Source organism: Onychomys torridus, chromosome 15 (assembly GCF_903995425.1).
Source record: "Onychomys torridus chromosome 15, mOncTor1.1, whole genome shotgun sequence".
In the NCBI taxonomy this organism is placed as follows: Eukaryota; Metazoa; Chordata; class Mammalia; order Rodentia; family Cricetidae; genus Onychomys; species Onychomys torridus.
Window position 1 is genome coordinate 43,926,230 of NC_050457.1, and position 17,148 is coordinate 43,943,377.

Consider the following 17,148-nt stretch of genomic DNA (forward strand, 5'->3'; position numbering starts at 1 on the left):
CTAGGTTATTTCCTCTGCAAGACACGGGCATTTGGTGAGGTAGTATCACACACGTAAATCTCTGGGATGTTTTCTTCATGACCCAGAAGTTAGCACTTCCATGTTCAAAATTATTTGAACATAACAACTTCCAGGAAAAAGTCATTTGCACTGAAGCAAAATCAGATATAACATAATATTCTTTCTAGTCTCTCAAAAAAGAACAGAGGTTTGGGTTATAATATTAATGCAGTTCTATTGAAATTTTCATAACTAGTATAACTAGTATTGAGAACAGATTAAAAACTTCTTTCTGATAACCAATTAGTGAGTCCCCTAGAAATATCCTAAGCTAAGCAGGTTGACTATTTCCCATCAGGGCAAACGTGTTGGCGAAAGAAGAGAAGCCATGAGAATGAGAGAATCACAAACTTTGGTTTTGCAGAATTTAATATTTTCAAAAAGACAGAAAATATAAAAGTTATCAAAAATGAGAGAGTTCATTTTGGGGAAAGGTAGTATGATTGAAACGTGCAACTGATTTATGGTCAAGAGTCAGGATCACGGCAGCAATAGCTGTCCTGTGTAAAGCCCTCCTACAGAAATGCAGGAACAGGATGGATGATGGGAAACACACACCACATCACTCCCTGGGGCTTCCGAAGGTCCAAAAGGAACATCATTTTGCATGTTTAGATTCCACTTCCTCAAGAATCCACTCAATGCCATTCAAGAAACCAGTCAGAGTTTCAGCCTCTATATCCTGGACCTGTGAGCAGGTGAGAGATGATGCTGTCAGTTCAAACCAGAATCTTAGGGTGAGACGCATTTCTCTAGACATTATTTTGTTTTTGAGCTAAACAATATGAGCTAAAATTAAATGACCTGAACAAAGACTGAGTACGTTTTTCAAGCACTATCACCGGGCACAATCATGTACATAACTGATCTTCTCTTCTGTCTTCTAACCATGTTAGTGTTAGTCTTACTTCTCAGAACTCAGCTCTGGAAATGGGAGGGACAAGCTTCTTGTACATCCTGGAAAACAATTCCTCCAAAGGATCCACTTTGAAGACTAAAACACTTTTTAATGAACCTAACTGGCCAACTAATAAATGTGACATACTGCAGAGCTGACTGGAGACTCATGGATCTGAGAGACAATGGAGAACATTTTATCTAAAAACTACAGAATATACACTTGGTTTTCATCATATGTTGGAACATTCTCTAGAATAGACATTATTTTAGAGCACAGAATCTTCAACAATGAAAACAATTAAGTTAAAAAAATCACATGTATTTTTATGATTAAAGGCAGAATAAAACTAGAAATAACAACAACAAAAAACTAGAATGGACGAACACATAGATGTAACATGCTACTAAACAAACAATGGCCATTGGATAAATTAGAAGGAAAAATGAAAATGGGAAACAATGTCGTGGGACAATCGTTCTGTACACTGTGAATATGAATTACTCTCTGCTCTGGTGGAAGGTTCACCTCAGCCCAGGCACTCTGGCATCCATATACCCCAAAGTCTGGAATGTTCCAATGGAAGATCCACCTCAACTCCCCTTCCCATCTCTTTCCCCAAACCCGCCCCTTCAAAGCCTGCCAAACACGACTCCTCCCCCAGAGATGCTCAACACCACTCCCACAGGGTATTTAAGCTGCATCCCAGAAAACAGACATATGGTTTCCCTGTCTCCTCTCTTGGGGGCTGGAGAATCACCTGGGAATGCTTTACACATTAAACTTTTTTTTTTTTTTTATTTTCTAATTTGTCTGATTTGGATTGCTACGTTGGTGGAGAGTGCAAAAACTTTTCATTCTCATTGTCTAATAAAAAGCTGACAGGCCAGTAGCTAGGCAGGAAGTTAGGCAGGACAATCAAACTGAGAATACCAGGAAGAAGGAGGGCAGAGTGAAGAGAAGCCAGCCAGCTGCCTAGGAAACAAAACACATAGAAAATAAGGTAACAAGCCATGAGCCATGTGGCGAAGCAGAGATAAGAAATATGGATTAATTTAAGTGAAAGGTTTCTGTACCCTGATATTAAGTCTCTCTGCCGATGCAGTAATCCAAATCAAGCCAAATTAAAAATAAAAGATCAAGCTTATTGGGCAAAAACATTGGGGAGGTGGGGGAGACACAACCACATGGCCATTCTCCAGGAGGCAGTTTAAACACCCTACAGGCATGGTCTTGAGTAGCTCTGAGGGGAAGAGCCACAGTTTGGCATGCTTTCTGAAGGCAGGGTCTGGAGAGAGAGCGGTGGAGCCAAAGCAGAGTTCTCAGATAAGCAAACATTCTAACATTTTTGGATATATGGGCATGGGTTCAAGTCTAGCTACTTCCTGGTTCAAGTCTAGTTACTTCCTGCTGGCATGGAACAATGTGTGTGTGGGGGCGGGGGAGTCAGGAGTCTGTGGGCTCATGCTCAGTGGAAGGTGTGGGTAAAGAAGCATTTGGTTAACTGCCATCCTAGAGACATCAAGGATCTGTTTCTTGAGGAAGTGGAGAAGACCGGTTGTTACAAGAAAAAATAGGTTGTTATCACTGGCCCTGTGAACAGGACTAGCCATGGGGAAAGTGGAGATTGCCAGTAGGAATGGAATAGAGATATTAGCTAGTAACAAGTCTGAGCTATCAGCCAAACACTTATATTCAATGTAAGCCTCTGTGTTATTTGGGATGGAGAGAAACATCTCCCTACAAAACAATACACCAAACATATGGGATATAGCAAACACAGTACAAAAAGGCAAATTAGAGCAACAAGTACGTACATTAAAATACACACAGACACACATGTAAAACACACACACACACACAAACACACACACACACACACACTGTGGATATCGCTCTGTATGCTGTAAATGTGTTGCTCTGATTGGTAAATAAATAAAATGCTGATTGGCCAGTAGCCAGGCAGGAAGTATAGGAGGAACAAGCAGAGAAGAGAATTCTGGGAACAGGAAGGCTGAGTCAGGAGTCGCCAGCTAGACACAGTGGAAGCAAGATGTGAAGGCAGTACTGAAAAAAGGTACCAAGCCACATGGCTAGACATAGATAAGAATTATGGGGTGAAAAAAAAAAAGAATTATGGATAAATTTAAGTATAAGAGCTAGTCAGTAATAAGCCTGAGCAAATGGCCAAACAGTTTTAATTGGTATAAGCCTCTGTGTGTTTACTTGGGGGATGTGAATGGGAAAGATTTGTCCTGACCGTGGGCCAGGTGGGACACAGAAAAACTTAAGCTACACACACACACACACACACACACACACACACACACACACACACACACACACACAGAGGGATAGGGGCATATTTTTGGCCCAAGCCCCAGTAAATAAATAATATTTCAAATAAACATGCTAATGATGTATCTCAGGAGTTTAGGGAAATCAGAGCAAAACAAACACCATATTATGAGATGAAAAGAAACAACCAAGAAAACAGTAAAAATAAACAAAACAGTGATTTAAAAGATAAACAGTTGGTTTTCTGAATTTTAAACAAAATCAACAAACCTTTAGGTAGATAGGGAAAAAAAAGAAAAATCTTTAACCCTAGCACTTGGGAGGCAGAGGAAGGTAGACAATATGGAGTTTCATGACAGCTATCATTTGAGAAAAAGGTTTCACTATTCAAACAAAATTTAAAGCACTAACCCATGAGATGTACATTTTCAGGGGTGCTGGGAACCAAACCCTCGAGTCTCCTACCTATTGGGTAGGTACTTCACCACTGAGCAACATCCTTAGCCCCAACGACCTGTGTTTTCACATGGGAAATGCTACTCATCCTAAAATTCTTTTTTTTTTTTTAAGCTGAGGATCGAACCCAGGGCCTTGCACTTGCTAGACAAGCGCTCTACCACTGAGCTAAAGCCCCAACCCCCTAAAATTCTTAAAGCATACACACTGGTGCTAAGAAAACCACAAGAGAGGGGTCCTTAAAACCACCCCCAGTTACTGTCTTACTGTTCCTACCATAGGAGGGGTGAGTAGGGAACAGATGACCAATCCTAATTTATTCCCAGCCACCAGCCAAGCCCTTAAATTTCACTTTAGAGTGGTAGTTCATTTTGAAAATGAATTTTGTTGTTCCAGTTAGTGTTCCCTAAAGTTCTGTGTGTCACAGGCCTGGTCCCTACCACACACTGCTGTTAGGGAGTGGTGAAATTTTCAAGAAGTGGTGACTTCTGGGAGGTCACTTGGGATGTTCCTTGAAGGTCATCCTGGGATCTCAGCTCCTTCCTCTTTCTCTTCCCCTTTTGTTCCAAGACAGAAGTTTCCTCTATCTCTATATCCTCTATACTATTTACAGTATGATGATCTGCCTTGCCACAGGCTCAAAATCAAGAGGGTCAACTGATCATGAACCAAAACATAAACTGAGAGAAAATATGCCTCCTTTTCTTTTTAAATTATTATCTTGTGTATTTTGTTACCATAAAAGAAAGCTCACAAACACACATACATGCAAACATACATGTAAACATATATAAATAAATACATACAATATAAAGTTCACTAAAAATAAATTCTTTGTCACCAGAGCAGTTAGGACCTTACCATCCATGGGTGGTTTAGAAGGTTGAGACGCAGCTCATGAGCTAAATAAAAACAGGGCATTCTTTTTACATCTGCTTGAGAAATACAAGATAAAACCAGCATTGGTCTTCCTGATGATCCAAAAGCTGGATCTGTCATGGCCATAATACGAGAAAATTCATCTTGCCATTCATGTCCTAAGGAATTAAAGTTGAAATTTGTAATTTACATTACTTATAATTACTCTAAAAATAATTATAGTTAAAAAATAGCACACAAAGGAATTAAAATTTTTATCAGGATTTAAACACAATAAACTGTCTTTATTGCTAAGATTTATTTATCATTCTGCCACAAAATTGTATTAAACTTTCTTTCAAAGATAGAAATTTTAATGATGACATAAAGAAATACAGTCGCAAAAACATTCAGGTATCCCAATCGTTTAAAGTAACTTCTATGACATGATAATTTTCTCTTACACATTCAGCAACTGTCAGATTACTCTTTCTTTCAAAGGCCTTACTTCCAATATGTGAGCATAAAATTGGCTCTATTTTTTTTTCATCCAGATTTTTTACCTCTGCCTTTTTATTTGGGGGTCCAGATCACTGACAGCATATGGTAAACAAAATTCCCAAGCCATTCCCCTATATCAGTCTCCCAAAAAGCCTGGCCTACAGATACAAGCCACTGTTTCTTTTTCTGTCTCAGAACTTTTAGATTTAATGCTAAGCATTTTACTTAGAAAAGCAGTTAGAGACGGAGGTAAAGCGGACCGACTATTAGAAGCAGGCATGTTCCTTTGACTGTTGGGTCAAAGTAGTCTCCAGAATACTCCAAACACAGAGAATTCAAATTGTCTCTGCAGTTAGGTATGATAGATCACACTTGTAATACTAGCAATCAGGAGTATGAAGCAAAATAAATGCCATGAGTTCAAGGCCAGCCCAGGCTATGTAGTGAGGTGCAGGCTGTTTTTACGTAACAGCTTCAGTCTTAGGATGATATGCCCCTAAGTGTAACACAAATTTCTAAATGGTCTTATTAAATGAAAAACTCAGGGGAGCCAGGTATTGGGGTGAATGCTGAAAAATCAGAGAAATAAAACAAACCACAGCCAGTCTCACCTTGCTAATTCCTCAAACTGAAAGCATCCTAGTCCTCACCTGAATGGATCTCAGCTGAACTGCTCCTCAAAAGCCTAAAAGATTAAAAAGCTTCTAGTTCCTGGTCCTCGGGCCTTATCTACCTTTCTGCTTCCTGCCATCACTTCCTGGGATTAAAGGTGTGTGTCTTTCCCAAGCAAAGACATGAGATCTCAAGTACTGGCATTAAAGGTATGTGCCACCACACCTGACTCTGTTCTTGGTGTGGCCTTGAACTCATAGTGATCCAGACAGATCTCTGCCTCCTAAGCGACAGGATTACAGGCGTGTGTGCCACCATTTTCTGGTCTCTATGTCTAATCTAGTAGCTGTTCTCTTCTCTGACCCTCAGATAAGGTTTATTAGGATACACAATATATCAACCACACCTAAGCATGAATAGTGGAAGCATTCTCGGTGTCCAAGCATGACTACTGAATTCTTCCCTGTATTGGTAGAAAGGTCTTCTGTAAAAACATCCTTCCCTCCACAGAATCAGAAGACAAATGAGTACTTATTACAAACTCGATTCCTACCTCTGTGCTCAGGCAAGAGCTTTGGTTTCTACCTTTCTCTCAGGAGCAGTCAGTCTCTGGTGGAATAAGAGGCAGTGGGATTTCTGGTCCTATCACTGTTGACAGAAAGCTATGGCTTCATTTGAGAAAATGATATAGAAAACAGGGCCCCTCTCACCTGCATAGCAGCCAATCAACACATGCCTCTTTCCCAAAGGACTTAGAGGGCTCCTGTCCTACCACTAAACTTTTAATGAAAATCTAGCAGAGTTCCATGGAAAAAATTTTATAAGCAGGTATAGATTATTTTTGTATCCTATGTTTTAATTAAGTAATTTATTTGTATCCATCATGCTTGGGATTGAGTCTGAGGCTCTACCCATTTTACAGGGGGCTATTGGGACCAACCTGAAAGACTAGATGAAAGTGAGCTCTCTATCAGTTTTTGCTCTCAGTCTTATGTCCGCCAGCAAATACAGGGTCTGACTTTTGCAACTATTGTTAACTCACCAACAGTTGTTTGAACAAATCAATCTATCTTTTATTTCTCTATTAATTTTTCCTTTTACAGTCCTATAATATAATAATTTATTATTTTCTTATGAACAATTTATCCAGGATTTCTAATTGCCTCCACGACTTAACAGATTGGTAGAAAAATAAATTCATTGTAAATTAAAACCAATACATTAAATAACTATGATACATGTATCATATATACTATATATAAGCAACATGCATAATAAATCATTTGTTGTATATTTATATTCTACCTTGTACACAAAGGATTCAGAGAAAACTATAATATTGGTTCATGGTCCAATAATATAGCAATGTCATACCAAAACAATATTGTCAGTGACAATCATTCAGCATATATGGAGAGTATTATCAATCCACTGATTTAATTAACTTAACTTTAATCAATTCAACTAGCATCCTATCCCCACACCTCACTACAGTATGGATAGAATAAACTAATACATTTTCAGTTACTTACATAAATTACTTAAATATATCAGAGGCAGAGAAAGCATCAGTAGTTTTAAAATGTAGAACTATACAAAAATATGGCTATAGCTATCAGGACTCCATGGTGTTGATTAAAAACTGGATGTCCAGAATAACAGGCCAAATCTACGGATCACAACGTGGCAAGCTAGGAAGTTCCCACATAGTACAAAGGTTGAAAACACTAGTGGCTGTAATGGCCAGAAAAACCGCAGTGGTAAAATCTAACTGTCCTATCACTATGGCTCTGTAACGATAGGATTGTTTATTTTGCAAAGAATGAAGTCATAGCCCCTTGAAGGAGAAGGGAAAGAATGCTTACGTTTATGAGCTTCGGCATTTGCCACATAGATGAACCCATCTACAACCTCACACACCTTCTGAATTTGTGGAATCACACTGTAGCGGCTTCCTTGGTGTTCATCTCCTTCACTCTGTAGGCTGAACATCTTGTTAACGGTACTTGTATGCTCTTCCCTTGCCCTGTCTCTTTCCTTTCTGCAAGAAAAAAAAATGTGCAAACATACGAAAAAGACATTAACCAGGTCCCATCCCACCAAAATGTTCCACGGCTGATGTTTCAGGCAGCCCACTGAACAGACAGCCTTACCTGGTAGTCGAATATAATATAAGGATGTTGAACTTATGTTGATTGCTCAGCTGGAAATTGACTCCAGATCCAATACCTACACGAGAAAATCAGTTATACAAACAAGCCAATAATAAAAACATAAAAAAATTCCACAGAAAAATTATGCAGTGAAATAAAAAAAGGGGGGGCAAAGAAAAAAACACAGCAAGTTACACACAACTGTGGAATCAAATGCAAGGCTTGTGATGAAGACAGAACAGTTGGTTGTGTGAACTTGTGAACGCCGACTCACACGGCAGCACAAACACAGAGAATTAAGTGCAGTTTGGCTCGTCCGTCTTCAGTCATCATTGCAAGCATTACAGTAGCAGTCGGGAATGGTAACTACTTCTATGTATCCCCCATGTTGACTCCTCTCCATATTTTATGCTTCCAACCTCCACTGGTCTTATAATCCAAGTATATATTCTCCCCTCCTTCCCCTACGAAAAACTGTTTATAAACATGTGGTGCGACATTAGAAATGCCTTAGAAATGGAGCCAGAACTGCAGGTGCTGAAATTTGGAAAATTAGAGTGATGTGGATTAGAATCCTAAGCTTGCCAGAACATTCACTTATTTGTGAGACTGTTTTAACACAAAAAAATAATCTATACCTCTTAGGGGTTGCTTTGAGGATCTAATATGTGAGACCCTTAGATTGCTAATATTGGCTTCTTACTCCTTTGTGTCCGAGTCATCCAACACTGTTGCTGTCCCTTTCTTGGCCTCTTCTGTTTTGTTGTTGTTGTTGTTGTGGTGGTGGTGGTGGTGTTGGTGTTGTTGTTGTTGGTGGTGGTGGTGGTGGGTGGTGGTGGTGGTAATTCTATTCATGATCAATGCCTTTTTTTTGTCTCCAGGAAACATCCTTGACTCCATCACTCTAGTTTTTGCTATATAAATATCCCTTCAGAACTGTCCACTTCTCTCCATGGCCATTCTCCTCTTAGTACCAGCTGGAAATCTGGAATCTAACCAGTCCTCTAAATCTTCTTGCTTTAACTAGCCTTTCTTGCAGTAGCAGATACATTGCTTTATGATACATATCCAAGTGTTTCTCTTCTCTACAAAGCCACGGGCCTCCAGATATACAAACAAATCAATATAGTCTGACCCCACTTACCTCATTAGAGACAACTCCAGTCTTTAATACCCCTAATTCTTGAATTCTACTTAAATAAGCTGTGTCATGTCATCTTATGTCGCCATTCTAAGTATCACATGTGTAGATTTGGACTTGTGGGTACTAGAACTGTAACTATCCCAAACCACATGATCCTCTGCTCCTTCGGTCATGTTAGTCCACAGAAAGCACATGGAAACAGAACCAACTGTTTCTGCTGTTTGTGTATATCAGTTTAATTTCCAAAAATTATTCTTTCAACAAATGTCTAATCTGAGCCCAACTTATTATGCAACCCATACTCTTCTCTGACCTTGTAGACTTTTTCCAGCAATCACTTAAGACTCTGTAAGAAGAATGTAATTGCCATTTCATAATTATCAAATTTCCTCATATCTTCTGGCTTGTCCTGAATTGTTTCCTTTACTATGAGTCCTTGTCTGAAACTGGCCTACCTTAGGTAATACTTCTCTTGCCATGGACTCTCAGTTATCAGAATTGCTTATTTCCTCATACCCTACAGTTAAGAAGTGGGCTGATCTCTCTACTCCCAATGACTTGTCTAAACCATTACTCAAGAACCATCTGGAATAGTTCCATCCAAGAAACAACACCAAGCAGCTGGAGAGCAATCCCTCTGCCTCAGCTTAGTCACCCATCATCATCCCCTCCCCCACGTAGATTTCAGCATACAGCTCGCTATCTTTCTCTCCATCCCCCTAAACTTCCAAGTCCATGTGGACCTGAAACACTTATGACTCCCAAATGTTCATTTCTCTAGCCCTTGTTCTTCTGACCTGGACACACAATCTGTAAGCCATTCATTTACCGTGTGTGTGTGTGTGTGTGTGTGTGTGTGTGTGTGTGTGTGTGTCAAAAACGCCATGACCAAGGCAACTTATAAAAGACAGCACTTAATTTGGGCCTCATGACTCTCATGATTCCAGAGGGTTAGAGTCCTTGACCATCCTGGCGATGATCATAGCAACAGGCAGCAGGCAGGCTGTACCAGTAGCTGAGAGCTTACAGTTGAGACATAAACTCATAGAGGGAGGGCTAACTGGGAATGGTGTGTGACCTTTTGGAACCTCAAAGCCCTCCCTTAGTGATGCACCTCCTCTAAAAAGGCCGCGCCTCTTAATCCTTACCAAACAGTTCCACCAACTGGGGGCCAAGCAATTGACTATATGAGACCATGGGGCACATCCTCATTCAAGCCACCGTAGTGTGGAACCTGTGATGTGTCTGGCATTACAGATACTAGCAAAAAATAAAACTGACAAGATCCCTAGCTTCTGTCACCAAAAACAGTAACCACAAACAGCATTCTCCTCTGGTGAATCCTTACCCTAGGGAACAACTTTAAACCCAACAGAAACCACAAGGCAGAAATCTGTTATCCTTATTACAAAATCCTTATTCGTTGTATCAACTTTCATCCTCAGTGTTCATTCGTTTTCATCCAATGACCTCTTTCATGTTTTTAAATCATAGATTATAGCACCTTCTTTAGGCTCTTCTAATGAGTTTTTACTCAGGAGCTGGAATACGCTTTCTAAAATGAAATCTTCATCCTCTCGACCCTCTGAGGAAGCTTCTTCAACAGCTCCCACATACTCATGCATCCCATGTGGTGGTGTTTACCCAGCTCCACTCTTGCTAGGTTTATAGACACTTCAGAACTCTGTGCTTTCATCCTTCCTCTTTAAGAGGACACAGCTACTAATACTCAAGAGTCTTAGCAGACATCATCTTCAATGAACAGCCTTCTTTGGTTCTTATCTTTCTATTCAGAAACTAAGTGGTCAAATTCTAATTACCTAAATACTTGTCTGTGTTCTCACTTAGAGCTATTGTCTTCATGGAAGACCAAGATTTGTTCTACATCTCTGTATCTATGCCATATAACGAGTAAGGCACATCTTTCATTGTGTATCAGTATTCATGTTTATGATGCTTTCCCACCTTTCCAAAAAAACGCATGCTGTTTTGTGGATTGTTTTCATTTTTTCTTTTTTCTATAGAGATGTGATAATATAATTCTTTCTCAAAAATCCCAACATATATAAAATAATTTGCAAATAGGTGTTCAGTGGTTTTCTTTGGTAAGTTTTTCATATGGTAAACATGATATACACTGCTAAAATATACTACTTTATTTTAGCATATTAAATTCTAAATTATACAATTTTGAGAAATTAAGAAAAAACATACTTCTTATATTAATTTTTCCCATTTAGTGGGAGCAGGGAGTCCATCCACCAATTTCTATATTTCACTACAAGATTTAATTGAAAAACATATTGTATATTAGCATGAAAATTACCATCAATCTGTCTATGAGGCAAACCAGCAGTTGGGCAAAGTTCCTCAGAAGACATCAAACTCAACACCAAAGATGTATTCAGTTCTTCCAAACCTGGTCCAAACATAGCAAATCGGGGTTCATTCTGAATGATCAATGAGTGTAAAAAAGAGGTGACAGCTCCGTACATAGGACGGCTGGCTTTCAAGGCTCTTCTTGTATATGGACAGCACATTTTATAACTGCATAAAATTGCCACAATTAGACAACAAAATAGAAAACGTTTGACTTCTTCATCTGAGACTATATCATTTATGGAGTTGCAAAACACAGTACTATAAAGAACATGGACGGTTTCAACCCTCCCAGGCAGTCATACATACACCACTGTCACATGTATGCAGAGTGCCACGACAAGGGAAAACACCAAGTGACAGAGAGTGGGAGTGATCGTGAAGCTGCAGGGACCTCCCCAGGGAAGACGTTTTTACATACATATCTTTTTTTAGTTCCTCTCATGAAACAGCAATATCTGTTTGAACAGTTGAAACTAACTGCATACACTAGTAACTGTTCTCTCCTGAGAAAGATTTTACCATCCTAGAGTATGTGGCAACGTCTGAACAACTTCATTTTCACAGCTGGGGAAGGGGGGCTGTGCTACCAGCATCAACTTAGTAGAACCAGAGATGTCACCGTACAGCCTACAATTTCCAGGACCGTCCCCCACAACTGCTCCAAAATGTCAATAATGTTAAGATTAAGAATCCCCATAATTAAGATCGGCTACAGATACTTCGCATTAAATCCCAGAAAAGTTCAAATATTACTAAAGCCACTAATATCAGACTTCTTAAATACTCTTTTAATACTCTCCAATACAATAGTTTATTCCAACTATTAAATAAATACACAGGGAGGCCCAAATATACATCATTGAAAATTAGAAAAATAAAAACCATGTGAAAGAAGATATGTTGGCTCAGCAGGTCAATGTGGCCAAGACTAATGACGTGAGTTGGATCCCAGGGACCCATATGGTGGAAGGAGGAAATGGACTCCAAAAGGTTGTCCTCTGACCTCCATATGTACTATGGCATGTGTGTGCCCACCCATACATACATACAACAAATAGTAAATAAGAGTAATTTTTTTATTAAAAAAAGAAATGTCATTTGAGATTATCTATAAAGATCATGGTACATTTTGATCTAGTCATCCCATATTACCTGACATAATAACATCTGGATTAGAAAGGCTGAGCAACAAATAAAATGCAGGTGGGAAAATTCTAAATGTAGCTACTGAATCTAGCATAGGACAACAATTCTTACCCAAAGGTCAAAGGTTCTTTTAATTTTTTTTATTATGCTTTAAATGTGGGGTTCACAATAAAGTGGGTTTTACCTACATACAGTGACACATTCTGAGGGAACATGATAGTATTGAACAGTCCCTTACACACTGTGCCATATGCAAATCATCTATCCTTTCTGAGAACCTCTACATCCTTAACACAAAGATTAAAATCTTTATGTTAAACAGGTACAGGTGTTACCATACACAGAGCAGATCCCCATAGACTCCAATACGCAGCATTTGTGCAGTGAAAATAATGTCCTCATGTACATGATACTCAAGAAACATCAAGGCTTTGAGGCAATAACAAGACCTTATTTCTTGGACTCTCAAAAATGGTTTGCTTCCCTACCAAAAAAGAATTGTTTTTTGGTCTCTGGACATTGCTTCTCTGATTATGAAAAGGCATTACAGTTTAACAAAATGGAACATATTAGAAAGATTATGAGAATGTTAAGAAATGTCTACTTTCTGGCCAACTATACCACATATAATGAATTGAAAACTAGTTAGTCACCACAGGAAAATAACAAAGGGTTAAAGCTGCAAGGGTCTTATAAAAAAAAGTCAGTTAGCTCTACCCATTATTTTATCAAGGGGCCATTCAGACAAATTCCATGCAACAAATTAGTAGCAGAGTCAGAACTAATGTGGACTATTTAGTGTAAAATTTAGTATCTCTTGTTAATTCACAGAAATTGATACTTACGCCTCCATGTAATCAAAACACTTGCTGTCGGTGACCTCAGATATGGGCTTTTTTAAGATCTCTAGATCTGGAAGTGACTTCCAGTCAACAGAAGACCAAGCAGGGAGATCCCGCAACAGAAAATACCTCCAGAGAATTGGGTCTCTTACGGTTTTATTCCAGTACCGATCTGTACTTCCCAACTGGCACAGATCATGGGGAGAGAGAAATGACAAAATATACAGCTGTACATCGATCTGAAACAGAGACACGTGACACAGAAGAAAAAGGGATAATTTGTCTTGGAAGACTGGTGATAACTTAGATAACCCACAAAGAATTGCTATACTAAAGGTCAACTGAACGAGTCACTCTTTATACCTCTTAAGTCTATTTTACTTTCCTTTCCTTCAGAGAATAATCAAAACTCAACATTTTAATTCCTAACACATATGAAAAATTCTTGAAAGCTCAAGGCTCTGTCTTCCTATTTTTCAAGCAAGATAATCACTTCTGTATTTAATATACCACTTACTCAATAATTTTTTTTCCTCAAAATAAACGTGTATCTAGTGGAAATTTTTCTGATTTTACTACTAGATCAAATGAATGCGTGTCAATCTGTCATCTGAATTTCTCTATATAATCTATTAATCCATTTCAAAGGACACAGGAGAGAAACTTGGAGGGCTTTCATTTGGAATGAATGTCAGTGGGACGCACCAATAATTCAACTGAGATAAAAGAACTGTGATAACCAACATGTCTAATCTCTTCCTTTTCTGACCTTTCTCTGAAACTCTTGCGTTCTCTTTGTGACCTGTTCTAACTTGAGGTTTTTTTTCAATTTCGTTTATTTTCCACTACGTGGCCGTTTTGTTGTTTAGGATATATCAGACTTGCTTGCTCCAGGCGATCCCCTAACTGGAATGAATACACTGAGTCTCGGACTGAAGATAAGATGTGCCGAACAGAGACAAATGGAATACTTCCCCAAGCTAACGCGTTTCCTTAGCCACATTTCCAGGTACCCTATTTGGACGACTGACAGTCTATGGGTGATCGTGCTGGTCACTAGTGTGGGTTGTGGGGCGACCTTGGCTGGCTGGGGGGATGGACACCGTGAGTCCATGTCAGGGCGATGCTGGCCACTCTCCTTCCAGGCCCGCACACACCCGGAAGTGGCTGCCCTGCGGCCCAGGCCCGGGGGCTGTGCGCGGCCTGCGGTCTCGGCTCACCGGCAGCCGCGTCAGTGCGCTGGTCTCCTCCGCAGCCTCCTCCCGGGGCACCGTCCGCGCCGCCCGCTCCTTGCCCACCGCATGCCAGAAGGTCCTCCAGCCGCTCAGGATGGCGGCCTCCAGGCGGCTCCAGTCGCTGGCGGGCGGCGGGGAGCCGGCTCCGCGGGGCTCGCTTCCAGCCATGGCCGTGGCCGCGCGACCCAGCCGGACGCACCGGCTTCCTGGCCGCTCGGCCTCCGTCTCCGCCTCCGCCCGCCGCGCTGGGCAGACCCGGGCTGGCCTACTGGGCGCGGTTCCGGGCCGAGGTCCGCGCCAACCATGGCTCACCCACTGGCTTTCTTACGACGGCTGGAATGACCATCCCCTCTCGCCCCACCCCTTACCCCAGACTCTACCTTTTTTCGGGTCCCTGGCTCTCCATTCACTGCAAGGACCTAGGAGGGACAGCTTGTTGAATAGCCACCCTTTTCTGTCATCTTGGGCCTAGTGACACTTGCTTCCCCTTAAGAATTAGGTGTAAGTGGGCTCTGTGTGTGCATCTGTGTTTTGGAATCACCAATGTGCCGCTTTCTTGAAGCTTGGCAAAAACTGAGCCTACAGATACCATCAGGAGTCCGTGGAGTTAGAGTTCTCCAAGAAGCTACATCTGTATTAAAGATAGTGCAGGATATGTGACTAGCACATCCTGCTTTGGAGAAAGTATTGTAGATGGAGAGCCAAAACTGCCTCAGGCACAGTCCTTTAAATAGCTCTTTACCTTCAATCTCTGTATTTGGACTAACCTCTTCAAGAATATTAGGTAAAACTTGTGGCTAGTAAGCTTAGCAAACATCTAGCCCTTACAAATGTCTTAAGATTTAATTTAATTGTATGTATGTGGGTATGTGCATGAGGCAGTTGTGTGCTACCCACTCAGGTTCTTCCTCTGTAAGAACAGCACATGTTCTTCACTGCTGAGCCACCATCTCACCATCCCCTTTTCCTATCTTAACATAAATAATGTAACATCTGAAATCAGAAAAGATTAGCCCAATTTCATCTAGGTTGTCTACATAATGCCTCCATCAGTGTAGGTGGTAAATGTATTTGATATATGGCCTTTTTTCTGTGGCTGTCCTTGTTCATGGTAACTGCTTCCACAACTCAGTGTGCCATTCATGGTAACTTGAATAGTCTCTGGCCATGGTCACGCTTATCTTGCTTACTTAAGAGTTGTTATTTTCCCTCAAAAAAGTTCATTAGGTACTTTGTACCAAAACAGCAAGTTTAGGCTCACTACAAAAATTTAAGTACACTAAAAAATTGTTCAATGATCTATCATAAAAGGACAGGATGGAAGAAAATTTGATAGGAAAACAGAATGTGGTATTCTTAAAAGTAGCTAGTGAATTTTTAATCTTTCAAAAGCCAAGTCTGTTCTGCTCACTTTAATCTTAATTTAAGAGAAATTTAAGAAACCAGAGGTAGACTATAGAACAAAAATAATATTATACAGTGCTGGATAGTGTCTTTAGGAAAGACACAAACACCTGTGTGGTGGCATGTGTCAGTCATTTTCAAGTAGATTAATCTAATCCCCAAATCTGTTCCAAATCTAGACTTGTCACTTACAGGGGATACTTTAATATTCTCATGTTAAATTATTTAAGATCTTTTAAGAATATTTAATAAGGACCAAAACATGTTACACCGCAGTAAGACAAATTACATCCCAATCAAAATAACCTAAAGGTGTAAGTAAAATCCTATTCTTGATAACATGCATGATAGGTAGATTCCACATAATTTAGTTTAAAATCATTGTCAACCTGTAACTGTTTACCATTCCAAGACATGAAGCTATATTATTTTTGGAAAATATTTAAATTTTTGATCTTGTATAGACAATTGTGTTAACCTCTATTGTCAAAATGTTCTCCTACATCTAGTTCATAGAGTGTTTAAAAATTAATCCCATTTTATAACTTCAAAGTAGAAGGCAAGGCCCACATCTTTATAAACATTAAATCTTTAAAGAACACACAAGGCTACAGGAAATAGTTGCTAGTATATAGACAGTGAAGTAACAGATACTTAACAATATAAGCCAGCATGTACCAGCACTACTGCTCAGTAGTAGACCCTAAATGCTTTTCAATAGGACCCTTTATTCAAAAAGTAGTACCCGAGGATCTAAATGACAAGTAGAAATTCATCAAAGCTTGATGCCGGGGCAACTGAGGCTCTGTGAGAATCTAATTTAAGATGATTATTATTCCACATGCCATTGCTAGTAGTGAAGAGGTCAAGTACAGGCTTATCAGGAAAAGACTTATGAATTAATTACTTAGATGACATTTCTGCTCCCTAAGTTGTGTTTTATTTTATGTATTCGGAGAAAGAAAATTAGCATGAGAAACTAAGTCAGTTAAATTGAAGAAACAAGACGCCACTGCTCCTATATTACAAGGAAATGTGAATTATCTATTGAACGAGGAATAATTCAGATTCATTATGGAAATACCTGTTGAAAATAAGATTAAGGGGCTAGAGAGATTGATCATGGTTAAGAGCTTCCCTTGCTCTTGCAGAGGATGGA

General features: G+C 39.7%; 1 protein-coding gene across 1 annotated transcript; it reads right to left on the reverse strand.

Moving 5' to 3' along the window:
* Window positions 1-411: 411 nt before the first annotated feature.
* Window positions 412-14,905, reverse strand: Fbxo4 (F-box protein 4). Its single transcript, XM_036207491.1, has 7 exons — window positions 14,571-14,905; window positions 13,354-13,589; window positions 11,307-11,527; window positions 7,837-7,912; window positions 7,549-7,724; window positions 4,574-4,749; window positions 412-748 (listed from the first exon to the last, which is right to left on the reverse strand). The coding sequence occupies exons 1-7, from the start codon at window positions 14,751-14,753 to the stop codon at window positions 659-661; spliced, it is 1,158 nt and encodes a 385-aa protein (XP_036063384.1). The 5' UTR covers window positions 14,754-14,905; the 3' UTR covers window positions 412-658.
* Between the last annotated feature and the right edge of the window lie 2,243 nt (window positions 14,906-17,148).